Below are 21181 nucleotides of genomic sequence, written 5' to 3'. Positions count from 1 at the left end.
TTGCCTTTATCTCTTTCCAGATCTTGAATTGCTCTTGAGCTCTGATGCTAAAGCCTGCCACTGGGAAGTGCTGTGCTCCAGCAGACCTTCACCTAGTTCCACGGTGGAGGGAAGGGAGGCAGGGCTCAAGATTTTTCCCCACAAACTGCCCTATGGAGGGGGTCTCCTGCCTCATTACGGTTAATGTAATTCTTTCCAACAATAAAACCCTTTATAATACTGCAGTCTTTTCTCTGTTGATGACGAATACAGAGGTTCTTCTGACACCCAAGTTCCTTCTCAGACATGACTCCCTGTATTTAGCCCCCTTCTTCCCTTTCTACCCAAAATGCTTTTTTTCTGTGCCCCAGTTTCAGGGGAGAGCAGGAAACAAGTTGTCATGGAAATTCAGTTGTCATCCATCCCTTTTAATTTCCATTTTTCCTGCCCCTTTATCTTATGGAAAGTATGTTGCCAGTGTGCCCCCAGGCTTCAAAGTTGTGGAAAAGTTGGGTTAGGCTGTGGTTAGCGGTCACAAAGGGAAGGAAGTAGGGAGTGTCCTCCAGCACATCCCCAGGTGTACCCATCGTCCTGCAGGCCCTACTATACCTCAAAGGTTTGTGGGGCACAACTGAATGTCCCAGCTGGACCTACAGACTTGCGAAGTCCTCGTAGTGATACGCCCACGCCAGCACAGTGTTGGCTTTTCTTTGGCGCAGTATGCTGATAAACCTGGGGATGTTGGAAGGGGCTGCCAAGCTGTGTCAGTGCCTCAGATAGAGCTTCACTTGAGCTATTCTGGGTCCATGGAGAAGGTCACTCCTCAGACAACCTCACTGAAAATCTTTCCCTCTCTAAGGCATTGTGAAATGCTTAAAATCAATGGCTTTGGCCCTTGGCCATGGCCTGCTCAAGCCTTCCTGCATTGAGGTCAGATGCTTCTTTGTCCTGATGGAAAATCAGAGCCCTGTGATGATCAACATATGGGCACAGGATGAGATGTTAACCCTGGCCAGCCCCTCTGCACCTTTGACTGCAGAATTTACCTGTGTCATCTGCAGGCACGAGGTTCCTTCCTTGTACTGACCCTGCTTCACACTTGTCTGCTTTGTTCTGCTGCTGAAACACTGAGTAAGTAAAATCTGTTGAGGTTATGTGACAAAGAAACACTTGTCTGCTGACACTGTGGAGATAAAAACATGGGGACTGCTAGCATCAACCTCAGCGTTGGATTATGGCTCCTGTTAACCACCTTTTTCATTTTAGCATTTCCAGATGTGCTGCAGCCATTAAACCCATAAAAGCATGAAAACTGCTAAGTCTCTGGCCTAACAGGTTCTGAAGGGTGAGGTACGAGCATGAAGGGTCTCCACTGTCTCAGGATGCTCTCTGGGCCTTTTGGTAGGAACAGAGATTTCTTCCCAGCTCTGACACCTCCCCTCTCCAGCCCCAGGCTTTAAGGTGGGTTTGTTTAGGATGGTACCAGCTCTACTGATGGTGGGGAGCGGGCAGGTCACTTAGCAGCAGGCTGGGACCATAGATGAGCTGCTACACTCTGCTCTGCCATGAGAAGGGCCCTCTCAGCCAGGCCCATGGTAGACGGAGCCAGCATATTCAGAGCAGCAGGGACAGCTCAGGGTCTGCCCTTTTCGCAAGCTGCGAGTGCCTCCCTGTGGATCTGTGTCACTCGGTGTCCCCACGCTTTGGTTTCTGAGAGAGCTCCAGGCTGAGACCCTCCTGTGACCGCTTCTGAGAACTGCATGGGAGACTGTGGAATTGGAAAAACTGTGGATTTTCTGTGGGGTTTCTTTTTTTTCCTCTCCTGATTTTTTTATGAGCTTGCAATCCCTCTAGTTACCATAAACTCAGCATTACAATTCAGAGCCTGTTAGAGCTACTCTCACATCTGAATAAGCTTCAACAGCTCTGTAGTTATCTTCAGATTCTGCTCCTGATAAAGATGGTGATCCCTGTTCATGCTGCAGAAGAGGGTAAGGAGAGCAGGTGTTTCGTGTACAGGGCCATATTTAATGAGAAATGACAAATGTTGAGCAGAGTGTTTTCTTCAACAAAATCCCTAGAAAAGATGCAAATTTATCTCCTGCTCATAGATAGGTATTAGGGGGCAGAAGCCGGCATAGGGCAGGGTGCGCTGGAGATGGACCATGGCAACATCTCCTTTCATGCCAGTGTCAGAGGATTCCCTGGCCTGCTCCATCTTCTAACTTCTTTTTTAGGTCAGGAGAAGTGAAAGCATTTTTCTGCTTGGATTCACTGTCTGTATAAATAATAGGGTCCAGAGGCCTATTGGCAAATTCAGAAGTCTTACACACCTCTAAGATCTCTCCCCACCTCACTTTATAATGTATTTTCTCCCCTCCTTTTCCCTGCCTACGCTATACATAGCTCACTCTTGCCTGCTGCACTCAAAACAACTCCCCTCAGACTCATAAACAGGCTGCGTTGAGGGGGCAGGAAGGGAGGGTGCCTTAACCTCATTTGACTTTGGCTTGTGGTCTAACGTCTGCTGTTCTTTTCCACACGCTTCTCCTCCTCCTTGCCACATGCCACACCAGCTCTGCTCCCCCCACGCTGTTTGGTGCTCCACTTTCCAGAGGAAGTGGTTTCTGCGGTAGGACATGGTGGAGCATCAAAAGGTGACCCAGATCTTGATTGTGACATCATGGAACTGGTTGTGCGTCCTCTTCCTGCCTCACCTGGGCAATGAGACCCCTTCAACATCCTGTCCTACCGTGTTACCGTTTCATGCCTTTGCTTTGCACTGCGGTTTTTCTTTCTCGAAATAAACAAGAAACCACAATGTGGTAATGGCGGGGGAGGGGCACAATGTGGTGGTGGGAGAGCTAAAGTATCTTTGAACTAGACTTACGAATTCAGTGTTTTGCAGAACACATGCTAAGAGTCACTTTAGTCAAAACATTTACCTTTATCTGTACACTCATCCCCTCACTCAGCAAATCATATCACTGGAAAAGTGAGATGTGGAAACAGAGACAGCACACTGTCCTTCCTCCTTGGCCACACAGCCAAGAGTGGGTTTGAAGTGCAACATGAAAAATTTAAGACAGATGCTAATTTTTAAAAAAAGATGCTTAAGCTAAGTGAACATGGAAGCTTTTCTTCCATGTCCCTGGCCATTTCTGGAATTAGTTTAATCAGTCGGAAATCTGTGAAATGCAATGACCTACTTTGTAATTAAAATATGGTTTAGGCAGCTTCATCAAGTTATTTCCCTGCGATGTGGCAGACCTCATGAGCTTCAAGAGCTGTAAGTTTCCAGAGCTGCCTGGGATATAGCATTTAAAGAGCTGTGGGCTTTCTACAGTTGGAGAGAGAGTGACTGCTGTGTCGAAAGAGGCAAGAGAATGAGTCCCTGAACATCTGAACTATAAAATAATCAAAGCAATAGACCTGGAAAGTTTAAAGTTGTTCTTTGGCAGGAGGGGTCAGTAACCCTGTGACAGTCCACCTGCTAGGTGGTCAGGGAGCAGCACCATGGCAGGAGACCAAGGAGACTTCATTGTGTTGCTGCTTGGCACTGTGGAGTCAGATTCTGTGGTAGGAATGCTGGCATGGTCTTCACATGGGGACCCTCTACCACATGAAGCACCAGGGCTTTTGGCTAAAAGTATTTGAAGCATGAGTCCTTCCAAAATCAGAGTTCCTTGCAATGGCTATGAATCCAGCAGGGTAAGAAATAACCTGAGAGGGGGAATCACCCCTGCCGGTCTGGCGAGGCTTTCCCTGCCACTCAGCCTGGGCACTGGTATGAGGTACAAGCAAGGTTCAGGCTTTGCAAGAAGGGTGTGTTTCTTTCAGAGCAACCTTATTATTTCCCCTTCCAGAGAAGATATTTCTCCTTCAGAAGAAGATGGAGAAATTGATGTTACAAAAGGAGAAAATTTCCTTCCCATTCTTGCCAGTGACAGACTGATCCTGGAGACAGAGGCTGGTCGGTTGGTGTCATCAATGCAAAGCAGGCATCTTGTTCTCCAGAGATGCTTGGGAGTGGAAGACTTCTAGAGGCAGGACACTTCAGGCTCCTGTGTCCCCCACAGCAGTAGATATCTGTCTTCAAGAACCTGGACTGCTGACTAGGCCTCTCACTGTGGGCAAGCCATATTTCACCGCTGTCTTCACGTAGCACAGAGTCTACTCTTGGAGGAGAGGTGCTTTCCTCCGTTCCCCTCCCTCTAAGCCAGCCACAGCAAGGATGCTCTGGAAAGGGACTTTGCAGCCATTCCCCGGTGCAGTGGATTCAGCCAGTTATTGCCAACAGTGCCTGGTGCTCAAGTCAGGCTGAAGAGGAGAGTCTAGACGGCCCTTCCCTCCTTCACCCCAAAGGCCAGGCTCATCCTTAAAGCTCCTCTGAAGGGCTAAACAAGTTCCTCAAATTACAGATACAAAAGACAAAAAAAGTTTCTTATTTTTTATAAGAATCATTTAATAGCAGCCAAAGGCTTAAAGGAATACCAAGACATCAGGGTGGTGGCTGATACAATTGAAGAGTTAGCAGCACGCAAATTTCACGCGAATGTACTGTTTCCAGGGAGAGCATGCATGGATAGGTAAATATTTCAGTATAGTTTTATGCAATGATTATAAAAAGAAATCAGGAAATCTAAGGTTGTTAGAACTGAACCAAAAGACCAAAAGTAGTTTGTATTTTTACTAAATGCAAAGCCAAATCTTAAGCTGGTTTAAATTCAGAAAATGTTAAGGCTAGATAGACTTTTAAAAGTAGTAAAAACCATGCTTTTCTTCTGTGATAATGAAGTGAGAATTTCACTGAATTCAGGGCTCCTGGGAGACCTAGCAGCATATCTTTTATGGGGGAAAAAATGACATCTTGCTCTGATCTAGCAAAAGAGAGCAGAACATGGTGCATAGCACCTTGAATTAGGACTCTGCTTTTAAGAGTGTTTCATTTGCAACTGAAATGCAATCTGTGGGAGTGCACTCTAAGACATGCATACCTGAAAGATATCAAAGTATGAAGAATTCGCATTCAAGTGATATTTACAACACTGCCCCAAGCAGAAATTGTGTGTTGTTGTAACACATGTAATAATGATGTCTGGCAATTTCTAGTTATAGCAAACTATGATTCACTGAAAAAGTGGCATTGTCATGCTAAATGAATCAGGCATGCGAGGGAGCAGGATGCTGAGAATTTTAGGCTTATTTTTGTAGTAGATTTATTACAATGCAAATAAAGCAATTTAGACTGCAATGGCTGGTGTGATATACAGAAACAGCAAGTGACATCCCTTGCAATAGGAATGCCTGTGTGCCCCTTCGCACATGATGCTCTGGTACTCAGCAGATTTTTCTGGTACCATCTGGTTACTTTCATTCCTGTAACAAAAATATAGGTATGTTAAATCATCTTTTGTGATACAGGTGTGGCTATACAAATGTAGACTTGAATGTCTAGGTAGTAGAAAGAGGAGAAAGAGACACGGGACCAAAACTAACATGTGAGGTCTGAGATCTTAAAGTCAGTAACTATCAAATTTTCCCAGCTGGAGGCTGGTCAGGGTGTGAATCTGATGGATGAATGCAGACAAGGAAAGAGATGAATGTAGAAATAGAAGGGAGAGATGTCTAGAAAGAAGAAAAATGTTAATTCTTACAAGGATAAAGGAAAAAGAAATAGACTTGAGGAGCAGGCAAAAATAATTATGTGGCCAAAGGAGTGGAGGGATTTTACTGTTGGTAGACAAAAGGTGTATGAATAGACTGCATAAACAGTGGTTACAGAGAGAAGGAACATTCATAGCCAGTGAACTAATTCAGATGCATACTCACTTTTTTTTTCAAGGTAAGCATTGTCATAAGCACATTAAAAATTATTGCTTTCGTTAAAATTATTTTCAAGCCCAGCTGTGATAAAGACAGCATGTTCAGGTTTTCGTCTGTGAAAATAACAGAGAATGAAAGTCACAAGAGAACTGAGACATCCTCACTTCCAGACAGACTTAAAAGCACTTCTTAATGAAGCTGCTCCACCTCGTGGGACTGAGTCAGCTAGTAGGACATCTAAGGAGACAGTGAGCAGGGCTGCCTCACTGAGAAGCTTTCATTTCTTCCACTTGGTGATTCAAGGGCCAGGCTTTCACCCAATACCCACTTAATTAGCAAATAATCAAGTCTGTCAACCAATATAGTGTATTATGAGCCCACGATGCTGGAGGCTTCCTTCCTTCCCTTATTTTTTTTTAAATGAGCAGAGGAAAGCAAGTTAAATTTTATTCAAAGAACACAAAGTCTATTTGAATTTTCAATAATCTTCAGTAATTTTTATTTGCAAATACATTGATCTATATTGGGGAAGTAGAGAGCTGTCATCAAAAGTCATTTTATATTTATCTTTAAAAAATTGTCTCTGAAATGACTGATCAAATAAGCCAAATTTAGTGATGAGTATTTTTCTGAAGTGATCTTTTGGAAACATTAGGCTAACTGGTTTCTTTTCAGAAAGGCTGCAATATCGGAAAAGTACAGCTATTCTGCAAATGGGGCAAGTGCAGAGGCAGGCTCAGCTTCTTTGAACCACCAGAAACAGCAATTGCTTGGGCTCCAGCACTGGCTGCTGTACTACCACAGCCATGAGCTGAAGCAAAGCTTGCTCAGATGCATCGTAACTTCAGTGCAACCCTGGTTCTGAGTACACACTGCAGAAAACACCTGCTTATCTTTTGGCACATTACGTGTTTGTGCAGCCAAAAATAAAAACTCTTTTGAAGTCTGAAATGCAATCAAGCATCCAGTAAGGCTGACTCATATCAGTATCTTAACCCATTATATGATGTGGAGTGGTTGTTGGCTGGTCCTAGCAGGAGCATGTAGGCACTGGCTACACCAGTCACATAAAATTACCAGCTCAGATCTGGAAGACTACATTAACCTAGTGACTTCCAGCCTTGATATTTAAATTCTGTGGGGCCCTTTTGGAAATTTCCTGTCCGAGCTTTTTGCTCCAACAGGAATTCTGCAAACAGGGTACATTAGCAAAAACTTGAGAAGACATTTCCTTTAATCAGGCCAAACTTTACTCCTAAAGTGCTGTGTACTTACCTGTCCTGAAGTGTAGAGACACCCCTGTAACACAGACAGCACTGGCACCTGCAAGTAGTAACAATAAATGTAATTATTAACAGAAATATACTTCTTCAGAAGCTTATAAAGATGTCTGTACTTAAAAGGGCTGGATTAGGGTTTCTGGCCTGTAAATCCTCCCATAAACACCCATTTCTGCTGTTTTCAGGGCAAACATAAAATATGATCTAATTAAACTTTAGTGTCCCAGCAGACAAAGGAATTTCAAGCTTTAAATCTCCCATGGTGTGATTTTAAGATCTCTTTGCTGTGATGGTATCAGTCTACTGACCCTTACCTGTTTCCACCAAGAAGGAAGGCAAAAGAAAACAGAGGCAACAAGACAATGTTCCTCTGGATTTTGAGAGCATAATTCAGCATTGCTTGTAGAGCTGGGAGATGTGCACAAGCCTTGCTCATACTAATAGCACAGAGATCAGTGTATATCTCTAGCCCAGTGCATGCATCCAACAATGAATGAATGGGCTATTACCACTTTCAGGATCCTCGCCCTCCAGTTCTCCAAAGCCCTCGTGATTTGCACCACACTGCATTTTATCTTTCTTGGCCCAGTAGGTTGACAGGTAGCTTGCTTCATGTTTGTTCTCAGGCGTTGCCACCTCCACAACAACATTTGTTGACATATTAGCTGAGTCAAAAGTAAGCTTTTCTGGGGAGTAATCTGTGATAAGACACATTTCCAAGTCCTCATCATCTTTAGAGACCATCCTGTAGACTGAAGGAGATGGAGTAACATCTGAAAATGGAAAAGAGAGACTGGATGAGAGTACACAGTCATAGTTCCTTCAGTCTTAACATACAGACACTTAGGTATGGAGGTTCTTCCATGATTCCAGTGGGAAGTTGCCTGATCATAAGGATATTGTGCTAAGACATCTTTAGAGAACCAAGACATCCACAGTAGAGGATGCAGAAGCTACATGAGACTTATGTTGTCTTGTGTTGTGTGGGAGACAGAGAGTGGTCAGGCAGAATCCCCAGAGCATCTCAAATGGTAATTATGGGGCATCCACATCCTAGATGTCCACATCTAACCTGGTCATTCCTTTCTGTAACAACACATTCCACTCTACTCTGCAGGCTGGGCTTCCTTTTGGACCTTGGCCTGAATCCATTCAGAAATATGTGTAACAGGCAGAGAGAGCACTCATTTCTTACTTCACTGCTACAAGATGTAATGTGTCTGGAGAGAACTGAGCAGCCGAGTGTCATTCTACCTTTTCTGCAAACATGTAGTCAAATCCACTACTGACATTCAAAATACCACTGCTTCCACCTGTTCTGAGGGACAGTGGATAAACTGACAGTTCTTAGGGGTGTCCACATTTACCACCAGTCTAGCTAACTGGATCCACATAGGAGAAGCCTAGGACAGCCACTACAAAGTAGGAACATGTGTTTCCATTTAAGGCAAAAAAGATGAAACAAATGAATATTTCATGTTCCACCACCTGACAGTGCAGTCCAAGGATTTTTTACTAAATTTTATCCTGCAGAAGAGAGGTTTGGGGAACTAAAGTCTGCAGATATAAAAGACCTGGGGTTTATTTCTGTTTTCTTACTTCAAATTCTGCTAGCAAGTCGATAAAACTAGAATTTTCCACATGTATCAAAACACTACCTGTGGTTAAACTCTTCTTTCCACATTTAGCTTTGTAAACTTGTACTCTAAGCATACATTTCAACTTGTCCCACTTTTGAAGCCTGTTTCTTTGAGAAGGTGCTTTTCTAAATCTTTGTACATGCATAATAGTATGGTGTTATGGGTATTGCAGTACTCTAATGATGAACAGATGAAATATCATTAAAGACATACTGTAGCCAAGATGCAGATTTGGGATTCTTGGCAACCCTCTGACTGCGTTTTCCATTGGACTCCATAATCAAAGGTTTGAACTGGAGCTTCAGTTCACATTTATAAACTGACCAAGTGTTATTGTGTAGAGCTGAGTTTAGATTAATATTTGCTTTGTCCCTGTTCACACACCACACTGATAAGTGTCGTAGAAATACTAAAGACAACTTCACTCCCAGATGAAGAAGTTTTAATTTCCTTCCATGGAGGATGTTTGGACTAAATCTTGACTTCTAGAAACTGTCTCAAAATTTTATTGAAGTGCAGTCCGTAGTTTTATCACCAAGATAAATGCTTCTCATTTGTTCAACTGCCAGTTGTCAGGACCTTAGAGAAGTAGCCATACTTCTTTATGAGTATGATCTGAGAAAATAAACTAATCCACATAGCCTAATGCTTCATTCTCTGGCCCTTCTTTTGAACTGCAGTTCACCTATCCCAGCTTTGTCCTGGCTTTGAAAAGCCTGATGAGACTCTCTCTTTCCCAGCTATACAGAATATAGTCTAATGTATATTATGACTCCCTCAGCCCCACTCCCCACTTCCCATACTCCCAGTTACTGTTTTGGAAATAGATTTCAGTGATTATTTGTTAGGTAGAGGAAGACAGGAGCAGATAAAAAGCTTCATGGTAGATCCTCATATAAAATACAGATGAACCAGGGTACATCATTGTCATGAAGTACATGGATATGAAAGAGAAGAGGAGGAATTGAGAGCACTGTTCTGCTTCTCTCTCATAATGAGTACCATGCTTTTTGAAGATCTACTTATCCACCTCTATCCAAATTAGGGTATCTTCTCCCTTTCAGTCTATGCAATGCTTTTATCTTGAGCAGGTAAACACATATGGTCTGGGGGTTTTTTGCAGCTTCAGCAGCACTTGTTTTGCAAAATACACATTTCTCATTCTTGCTCAGAGTGGCTGCTGGCTTTGTTCTGGTACTAGAGCCTTTTTCCGATAAGTTCCTTTGTGTTTTTGCAGTTACGAAAGTGTGCAGATAGCAGTCTTGGTAAATATCAGCTATTATAACCACAGCACTGTGACCTGTGTTTCCTGTTATTCTGTCATAATGAGTTGGCGGATGTGTTGGAGCTGCTGTATTGACATTTATGACCAGTACTTACAGAAAAGATTGAGAAGTAGATCATGATATTCTAAGCCATCTACTCTGCCTAATTTAATCTTTACTGAAGGTTTCCAGGTGGAAGAATAGGAGCAGTTTGAATGCTATTCCTGACCAGTCTACAGAGAACTTCAACTCTAGAGGCTGATTTCAGGGAGAGAGCAGAAGCAGCCTGTTCCAACATCAGACTGAGACCTATGTATTTTTTTTCAAACAAGCTGCAGTAGAAATCCTGCACTGATTCAACACACAGCTTGTATTGTACAGAGATTTATCTCATTCTCCCTTTCCTTCAAAGCAAAGTCTCTGAATTTCTGGTCAGACTGGAATTGGTGTGACAGAATTCTTTCTTTCATCCTCTTACCATTCCTCAGCCTGAGACAAGATATCCCACAGCTAGAGTCAACTTGGAGTTATCCCCCAACTCAGAAGGAATATATACCCCCTCACACCCTCACACAGGCTAATCTTGACCCCAGAGGAGCAACTACAGTGACTTAACAAACACTTTAGTGATGTTTGCTGACTGTCCTTCAATGGAGGTTCCAAAAGGTCTGCCAGAGGTCGTTTATGAAATCTGCCAGCCCTGCATGGATGCTAGGATGTCTAAAGCAAGACTAGATGTCCACATTTAACATGTGTACCCTACTCTAGACTTCCAGTGCTTGTCTGGAGCCACTCAGACGAAAGAAGCCAGGTCCTAGTCCAGCAACAGCCAAGTCATCCCAGGTACAAGGACTCTGTGCAGAGATTCAGTATTTGCAAATGTGAATATGCTTCTTTGCATATTCATGGGGACCAATTCTGGTCTCTATCCCAGAAATGAGTTTGTCATTGCCTTTGTAATTATGCTTGGGGAAGTAAAACTACCAAAACCACCCAAGATCTTTCTCACAAATCTTTAAAGGGGAAGATTTCTAGCTGAACTAAAACTAAAGGTGAATTAATAGAGGAAGATACTCAGTATGTGAGGAGAAATCAAGTGTTCAATGGACTAAATAGTTCTCTTGTACCAAAATAGGATAAATCCTGTGCTTCTAGTGTGTTCACATTAAGGAGAAGTTGAGGTGAAGTTTTCTTAAATTTCATACTGGGAAGCAATACCCTGTTTATGGTCATGTATAGATTTATTCATGTATAACATAAACTGCAGGAGAGATTTACTATGATCTCCTCTACTGCTTCCCTGCTTCAACTGTAAAGGAAAGATTTTTGGCAGTCAGAAGGAGCAATTCTTCTAAACCATTCTTTAAAGCTCACAGGTGAATGAAATAGCTTAACCCATCTGTGTAACAATCGTGTGGAAACAAAAGAACTGAAGTGGCTACTCATGAACCTCTATAATTTTCACACAACATTTTGCATGCTTTTTCTTTCAAAATCAGAGCGGGTTTTGATTGCCAGAACCAGTTTTCAACTTGATATGCCAGAGATTTAGTTTCTAGAAAAATAAAATCATAGAATCCTAGAATGGTTTCGGTGGGAAGGGACCTTTAAAGGTAATCCAGTCCAACCCTCAATTCAAAAAATTTCAACACTCAGTAAAATAATTTCAACTCCAAAAAAAAAGAGAAACTTTCTAAATTAGTGATTAACTATTAACGTAGTACCAGACAAAAAAAAATCCCATTTGTTTAATGAGTGAGAAAAAACACATTCAGAAGAATCAACCTAAAATCACTTTATAAAAACAGGTTGAAGAAGATAATTTTTTTGTTGATATAAAAAAGTCAGAAGAATTTTTGATCTTTCATTTGTGGAATTGCCTCAGATGTAGATGTCTATTTCACACCAAAATTATATCTGTTCCTGACCAGTCTATATAATGAGTTTAATTAGATAACTTATTTGGGGTCATAGATAGCATTGTGCCATTTCCAGAAATTACTTTTCTCCACTATCCCACGCACCCCAGTTTGAATCATTGCAAATACCATAGCCAAAGTCATCTGGGAAATTTCTTTCCAATGCAGTGTGAAACTTTAACTTAAACATAAACCCAGAGCTTTCTCTGATTTTTTCCCCCCTTAGTCTAAGGCAAAAATGCAGACTCTGGCATCTGTAAAATAAAGTTATCTCTGCCTAGGCTAATATTTTCCTATTTATAATTACTGCACAAACACTATTACTGTCTGACAGGACTCAGAAGTTAATGTTATACCAAGATCATTAACTTAAGAAATTGATGATGTTGTCTCATTTCCCACTACTCCCAATCTCTGTGTCCCATCTTCACAAGTACCCTGTTGAGAAATAATCCTTGGTTCATCTTCTTTCAGCCTTCACTCCTCCCTCTAGTCTTCATCGAGAATTTGTTTATTCCATATAAAGTCAGACCTCTTCAGAAACACTGACTTGTGGCCACTGCTCCTGCCTTCATAACTTCATAGCCTGTGCTTGTACTCACCTGGGTTTACTTTAAATCTAGGTCCTCTTCCAAACACAAATTTGCTGTATCTTTCAGTTTCCCACTCAACAAAAGGCCTTTGCAACAAATTCCTGCCTACCAGCTGCATATTCTAATGGCTTCTCATCCAAAATATGTAGGAAAGCTGTCCACAAGAGGATAACACACAAAGATGTTCAAAATTTCGTTACAACTTTTCCAGTTTCTAAAGCATTTCAAAATATAACCGATGAAAGGAAAGAGACTTACCATGCATCATGGCAAGTTTGGTTCCCCTTCTAAATACAATTTTTCTAGTTCCTGACTGCTCATACTGTAACATCAGTTTTTACAAATATGGAAGGGGACTGTAATTTCAGATTTTAAAGACAAAAGATTATGACATGTTCTCTTAGGCTAAGAGTTAGAAAATGCAGTCTCTAAGCCAGTGATCAGAATAAGCTCCACACATTGAATAATTTTTATTTTAAAGAAGCACGAATCAAGACTGAAAACTTTAATAGCCAGAAACTCTATAAAACTGCTAAACTTGTTATGTAGCATCCAGCCACGTGTGAACTGATTGCAGCACTCTATGCATGACTGCACCTTGCTGCAACTCTTAAACCTGTGTGAGCATTACCATCTTCTCTAGCTGTTTTTTTCTGTAGTGTGTCACTGCTGCACCATAGCCAAACGCTCCCTGGATTCAAAGACAGCATCTCTCTTCCAAATAGTTTTTGTCAAGGAAAGCTTCCAATAAAGTCCTAGCCCATCTACCCAGTGAACAAATTATTTGCCTATCCTGGTATTAATATGGAACAGAAAACTCAAACTTACTTGGGGTAACAAGAAGTTGTGTCCCAGTTCCAAATGTGAGTTTCACATTTTCCTGATTGGCACAATGGTGTCAACCTCTACAAAAATGTAGACAGATTTTCCCAACTCATACAGACAACCAGGTCAACAGACATTCTGTAGCAGAGAATAACTTAAGGGAGCAATGATGAAATACATTGATTTAAGTCACCATCAAAGTACGAGAAAATTCTACTAGAAAATTATCAGGATCAGAAACAGGGAGATCAAATGAAAAAAGTTCATTTATTAACTGCATACAATTGTGTATTACACCTTTTGAGGCAATACTAGGAACAATCTGTGGGTTTGCATCTGTAACATCACCTAAAATTAGCTTTCAGTGTGCCTTTTAGTCCAAGTTTTCTCCTAAATGTTCCCCTATTTACTTCCCACCTGGCTTGATCACCAGAAAGGTTTCTTTTCCTAACGTCAGCTTGTAGCCTTCTCCACTGCCAAGTATGTAGCCTTCTCCGCTAAGTATGACCTTGTAGCTGTGACATCTCAGCAAATCTGGTTTCAAATCCCAGGTGCACACAGAATCCACTTGCAATATTTGTGGATAATGCAGTATCTGTACATCAAATTAACCAGCTAAAAGGCAGCCTAATTCACTTTCCAACATTAATACTAAGAATGTTAAGAATATACTGTTCCTTGGTGGGATTCTGCTACAAGCAAAGACCAAATAAAATGGTGATAATCACCATAAGTGGACATTTTCTAGATATTATAGCCATTCCTGTATTTCAATAGATTTTCTTCTGACTTATTTCATCCATGACTTTTCTCAAGGCCAATGGAAGTGGTATGGATTTACTCTTAGGAGAGAACAAATCCACATGACTTACTTGACAGAAGAGTGAAACCAGGCTTATCTTAGTGAATCACAGGAATGCAACTGATTGAAGAGCACTGAAAGCACATGCCTATCAGCAGCTGTCTCATTGAAGACTGCTTGGACAACTGTCATGGAATGAATTCCACTGGTTAAGATGAGATCTCAGAGTAGTATAGCTTTAACAGCTGCCATTTCCCAGATCTTGGTGTGAATCCGTTATAATCTTGCAAACTAAGCAAAAAATCAAGACAAATGTACCTGGTGAAAACAGAAGTCTTGTCCAGAATCAAATGTGGGTTTGTAACTACTTCAATAGTCACACAATAGCACTGGCCTCTACGATATCCAGAGTGGTTTGGAATGGAACCTTCAACAATGAAATATTTCACCAGAAGAAATCCTACTTATCTCTACGATTGGACAGATCTATCTATCTAGGATTTTTCTTCTGTCTAACTTTCTTTTCATGTAGCGTTTTGCATCTTTCAAATTCCCAAACAGCTGTTCCTTAATATCCCTCTCCATCAAATTTATCCCATTGCTTCCTGAAAGCCACCTGCATCACAGGTTCTATTCTTCAGACTTTAGTCTGCCAGTCAGACTCCTCTCTCAAAAAGTTTTTTTGCTGTTACCTCACAGCTCACCTCATCAATGATGTAGTACATAATCCCATTCTCTTGGATTTGCCATCTGAATTAGTCAAGAGTGATTCCAGAGAAAATTCGCCATTAAGCTTTTAAGTAGAAAGCACCCTTTTTGGTATACAATTTCTTTGTGGTAGGGACGCCATTGCTTATTCTACCATTAACCACTGAAGTTTCAGTATGCACTCAGGAAGCTCTTAGGTTCTACAGTGTGATCAGGGTGAGATCTGAAGCAGTTGCATACAAACATGACCATAATGCTAGATGTGGGGACACGTAAATGAACTCAGGCAAAGTCTTGATTTATAGCTCGTTTAGCTTGCTGATAACTCCATATAAACTTGAGATTCTTATTTTTCTCAGATGTTTTTGAACAAGGTCATGAAGGTCATTTGAAATATGTGGAATTTCTCCAGAGGTTTTCAGAATTAATAGTTTCTATATGTTGCTGAATAAAATTATTTTGAAATTATCTTAACAATCACTACCATTTAAAGAAACAGAAATATTACTTTTCAAGTGTTAACTCAAAGCATTTAGATATTAAATGGTTCAAAAAGTATTCATAAGAAACTTGGAAAAATTGATACATTTATTAAAAATATTGGTGTCTCAGGATCTGCCTTCCTTTCTTTCCATTTTCCAAAGAGTTTCAGACAAGAGAAGAGGTGTGAAGTTTTAGGGGGATTCTTTTAAGACATTTTGAGCAACTGCCTTGTGGCAGCAACTGCCAAAGCCCTATTTTCTCCATGTGTTTTTGTCAGGAGAAAATTATTTTGTGGTAAGAGACACAGAAGTCTAGACTTTCTACAAAAGTCATTCAGTAATGAACTTTGCTTCTTGGCATATTTCCCTTCCATCTGGGTATCTATTCCACCCCTAGCTTTTGAGACTTGCCACACTGTTCTCCAACTGTTTCAGAGCTTTACTTTGAATGTGCTCAAACTTCATGTGGATGTTGAAGGCCAAAGTAATTTCGCAGAACTCAACGTTAGTCGACTGTGACTACAAGCTAGCTATCATTTTCAAGGATAAGCTTGCTTCTTGAGCTTCCAATATTTATATAATGCTTCACAATATGAAAGACACCCACCCCCTATCATTACAGCTTTATGAGGATCTGCAAAGCAAAGGCTCAATGTGAATTTTGCATTAACATACAATTAGGAGTCTTTATCTTAAAGTATTAGCACTTACATACTTTAAAAGTCCTTTTTACCTGCTACAGCTTTATGAGACTACTCACCACTCTGCACTTTGCTGACTCATCCTGAGTTTCACTGTTTCCTTTTCCTTCTACCTTACATGAGGATTTTTAATTTGGAAGTCCACTTTCTGCTGACTTTCCAATAAAAATCCTCTTGCATATGTAAAAGTTCTGCATTAGCCCATTCATCTTCAGCAATACAGAAAGGAAAATATATATGCAGTCATGGAAATAACTTGCTATTATGCCAGTTGAAAATTTATTGTCCTATTCATAATATGTTGTGAAGTGATGAAACAGGCAAAATAACTTGCAAACTGAAAAAAATACTTTCAAGAAGAATCACACCTGAGTATTCAGACATACCTGGAGAAACTGTGAGTTTGGTTCCAGCTCCAAATGTAAGTTTGCCATAATTCACAGTATTACACTGTGACACTTTGCTTTGCAAAATGGTGTGCTGCTATGCATATATGCTGGATTAAGACTTGAGAACATGGCAGTGCAAGATTCTTATTGGAATAACCTAACCAACGTTATTGGCCACCTCCTCAGTACATGCAGTGAAATAAACTCTTCCTTCAGCCACATTTTTCTGACTCCTTAATCATTCCTGACACTAGTCCACCACCTACTTAGTGTTACCTCTCTGTTCTGTTCTCTTGCCATATCCACCCTCCTTAGCAGGCTACAATTCATGTTGTATTGATGATTACTTGCTGGGTTCCACTCTGAGAGGAGGTGCCAATACCAAATGTGAGCTGGTATCATGCCCCAGATTCTTCACAGTGGTTCAGCACACAACAGAAATCTCCCTTCCATCCTCTCTAGAACTGTCTTCCACAGCAGCTCAGATTCAGCACTGATGTGAGACCTACACACACAGGCAAGCACTCCGTAAGTGAAATATATAGTCAATTTTCCATTATCCAGAGCCACAGAGAACCTGAGTTACCATAGATAGCGCAAGAACCTGAATAGTAGTATTATTGTGAGGACTGTAAAGAATAATGTAGAAATATCATATAATAGAAACTGAATTCAGGCCATGCATTCAAAGAAGTTTGCATCTGAGCTAGAAAATGGAAAAAGAACAGCAAAACTTCCCACAACGAAACTGCAGAGAAAACAGCATTTCCTGTTTTTTAAGACCCGGGAGTGACAACTCCCACCCATGGTAATGCTTGCCCAGAATCAGGGTGACCATGTGCCTGAAAAGCCTGCTTCTATGCAGGGAAGCCATGGAAATACATTGGGTTTGGGCATCTGTGGGTTTCAAAGGCTGCTGTGAGATAACTGGTCACTGATCATTGAATGGTGCACAACTCAATGCTGTAAAAGTAACTGTTTAAAGACAGGGTTAACTGGAACTTTGACATGGAGGTATCTGGAAGAACACAAGGAACACTTAGGTGTCAGAGTTCAGTTCATAAATTTTTCATAGGTGAAAAATAAGGAAGAAGAGAAAAATGAAGCAATTCCAGTTTCCAGTGCAACTGATAACTTACAAGCTGCAACTGAAAACACAATTCTCTTTCTAATAGTGACTTTCTCTGCACCATAAAACTCTGGCACATTTAATTACAAAAATGTACCTGTCAGCCCTGCAAATGACCTTGTGCAAAAAGCTGTGGCAAAGCTCTCTGATTCAACAGGCTCAAAGACAGTGCTACTACACAGAACATGGGGAAATCTCTTCCTGAAACTGTTTCAGGTAAAGTTGCTCATCCAAAGGGGAGCTGCTGTGCATGCCCACTAGCGTAGAGACTCCCCTGCTTGCTTACATCATGTGCATTAAATGAAAGGCCGCGTATATTCTCCTTCCCATTTGTACTGTGACCCAGACACAACAAGTATATGTAACAGGGCACGACAGTGGACACTCAAAAACTTTTGACAAAGGAGATATAGGAAAGCTGCTCACTCACTGGGCTGGATGGACAGTCTGGTGCCTGAGCCAAAGGTCAGTTTGCTGAAGCCCGAGTATAATCACACAGCATTTCCTTCCATAACAAAAAACCCAACAAGACACTTCAGAAGCAGCACCTCTCCCCAAGCCTTGGCCCAGCCATGCCAAATCTAGGAGGCGCAGCAGAAGTATGACAGTGCTTCCCACTGCAACAGAAATCCCAGAGCGATGCATTGGCGTAAGACAGTCTTCCCATGGGTTATTTGCCAGCAGGCAAGTGGTGACTTTGTATACCCCAATCAAACTAAGAGCAAGAAGGCTCATTTTGGACCAAGCTGGCACATTTCTTAAAGCAAAGTCCATCTCTAGATATGATCACACGGAAATGACCAAACACCCAGTCACACTGCTGCTTTCAATCACCCCAAGAAAGTCCATAAAGAAAAGAAAGCACAGGAGCAGTGGACTTACATGGCCTAACGGTGAGTCTTGTTCCAGAGCTAAAGACACACACTGGCTCCTATGATCACACAGGATTTCCTGTCTCAGCAGCAACCTTCCCAAATACTTGGCAAAGCTGGGCATCCACAGCCCAACTAGACAGGGTTGACTTTCACCTATAATCAGCTGTATCCTGGAGTGAAGATCCCACTGTGATTTGTCTGTGGTATCAAGAGCACCGTTAGACCTATGAGTACATACTCCATTTTGAGAGACTGCTGCCTCTTCCCTGAGCCACACGAGTGGGAATTTCATGCAAGATCACATTCTGAGACACACTTCTTCACCATTTGCCTTAAATGAAATACCACCTATGTTCTCCTTCCCTTATGAAAAGTAATCCAGAAAAAAACCGAGTATGTCTAGAAGTCTCTCTACTGGACACTCAAATACTTCTCATGTCAGTTGTCTAATTTAGTCCAACCAGTCTATGTTACCTTTCTGCTTTGTTCCCTTGCAATATCCATCCTCCTTTTCAGTTTGCAATTCGGGTTGTATTAATACTTGCTGAGTTTCACCCTGAGGGGAGGTGCCACTATCAACTGTGAGCTCCTATCATGCAACCTTAGTTGCCCTAGATAGCAGAAGAACACCAATAGTATCTTTATTGTGAAAAGGGCTGAAGAGAATAATGCATAAACATTAAATACCAGAATCTGAATTCAGGCCATGTATTCACAGAAGATTGTATTTTTGCATTGCTACTAAATGGAAAAAACAGCTACAAAAAACTCCAAGACCAAACCACAGAAAGAAACCGGTTGGAGCCAAACTTGACTAATTTAGCCAAGGCTGTCCAAATGCATCCTCCCAGTTCACACAACTAGCAAGCTTTCCATGGGAAAAACTGGCTTAGCATGCTGAAAGCCCTGTAAACCGAGGTATGTAAATGGAAAAATGCATTCATGACAACACAGACATCAGGGCACAGTGCATCAAAACCTCACTTACTGGTTACTGTGAAGCCCAGAGTCCCTAAAGTCAACTCATTAAAGATCCCTGTCCCTGAAAAGCTTGTAAACTACAGGAACAATAAGATCAAAGTTAATCCATAAGTTAATGAGCAAACAAAATGCAAGTACCTATGGCACCTCACTGTCATTATTCATGCAAAACTTAGACCGTTACATCCCAAAGATAAAATGGAATTTAAGTTCTTAGAAAGCAGAAATAACATCTAAGCCACAGGTGAAATATTTACAGTTCCTTTCACTGTGTTACAATGGAAGGAAAAGCATTTTTTGGCAGTCTCCTAAGAGCCTTTTAGTTTTCTTAATTATTTTTTTTTTCTTTTTTGAAAGTCAAAAATCTTCTGAAGAGTCTACAATTCTGGCTGAATATTTATTTGGTATTTAATTACTGAGTAGTGAAAAATTTTACTTCAGATTCCTGATTGAAATGCTCAGAAAAGATTCTTAGGTGTGAGTATATACTCACAATTTAAAATTTTTTTACATGTTGTTTTATTGCATATCTCCAAATCCAAGCAGCTATTGGGAAATCCTAACTTCTTTATAGTTAGGAATCAAGTTTCTTATTCATAATTTTATTCCAGATGAAAGGAAGAAATAGACGACAGAGTTTTGTGTGAATAATTTCCAAACCTAAGTGTACCTAACCGATTGTTAGACATTTACTTAATGTGCAAAGTTCACATACCTGGAGAAAGAAGGAGGTTAGTTCCTACTCCAAACATGAGCTAATTAAATTTCTGGAAGAAAAATCATGACATACAGCTTGCCTAGACAATGTTGCAAGTGTGAAACCAGTCACACTGCAAAAAATAAGTTCTGTGCACCTACAGAGGTTGCCAGTTGTTAAGTATTCCCTCACAGGAAAATCACAACACAGACCTCGTTTAGACAATGCTGCAAGCACAAAACTACTCACAGTGATAAAATACCTTCCGTGGCCCTAGAGTAGTTTCTAGTTTTCAAGTGTTCTCTCACAGGAAAGCTCCACAGCTTGTGAAAATTACATCACTGCTCTACAAACCGTCCCGCCTGTTTTACAATATCCAACAGATGTAATAGGAACTAAGAGATCACTGTCATTACTTTCTGGCAACAGCCTTCTGCAACTGCATTTTGCTGCTCTCTTAGCAGGCACTAACCTTGTCTTTGGGTGGATTGAATTTCTCCTCTGCATAACTCAATGTCCCAAGTCTTAGAAATCTTACTTGGTTTTACCATGTGGCTGGTTTCATGTCCAAATGTAAGTTGGTAGGTATTCATAGACACGTTGGTGTTTGCCACAGCAAAAACCTTTGTATACTCCTATCCACCAGAAAAACGTTCCTCAAGGAAATCATTCCATTCTTACACACTTGCACTTGCAATGCCTTACTTCTTACCTCCACATCCATCGCTTAGTCTTCTTTCTCCCTGCACTACAGTCTCATTAATAGTACAAGCAAGGGCCGCAAGGCAATTCCCTTTCCACCTCCATCCTTGACAAATCCAAACTAGCATCACTCACTAAGGAACACTGGATTATTTTTTACATCTCTGTTCTTGTATTTCACTTACTTGTTTTCACTTTTCACTTGCCTCCTTTCCCCAGGATGGATGCTTTTCTGGTGCACATTGGTTCCATAAGAAGTCTAACACTTCTTTCCAGGGAATACTGAAACCATCCCTAATTGCTCCACAGGGACACTACACTATTATTTTTTTGAAGCTAGAGCACAGTGTCATCTATATTGAGTCCACCTAGACTCAGAGAAGAGACA

The 21181-nt window shown here is 41.1% G+C and overlaps 1 gene segment (V, D, J or C); it reads right to left on the bottom strand.

The window, feature by feature from the left end:
• Positions 1–5352: 5352 nt before the first annotated feature.
• LOC104536730 lies at positions 5353–20815 on the bottom strand. The segment is given in 6 exon segments: positions 5353–5358; positions 5812–5918; positions 7081–7128; positions 7595–7858; positions 16407–16503; positions 20804–20815. Coding segments are annotated over 6 exon segments (534 nt in total).
• Between the last annotated feature and the right edge of the window lie 366 nt (positions 20816–21181).

The sequence above is a fragment of the Mesitornis unicolor genome, unplaced genomic scaffold, assembly GCF_000695765.1.
Source record: "Mesitornis unicolor isolate BGI_N332 unplaced genomic scaffold, ASM69576v1 scaffold4732, whole genome shotgun sequence".
NCBI lineage: Eukaryota > Metazoa > Chordata > Aves > Mesitornithiformes > Mesitornithidae > Mesitornis > Mesitornis unicolor.
The sequence above is the reverse complement of the archived record's forward strand: the minus strand, read 5'-3'. Positions and strand labels throughout refer to the sequence as shown.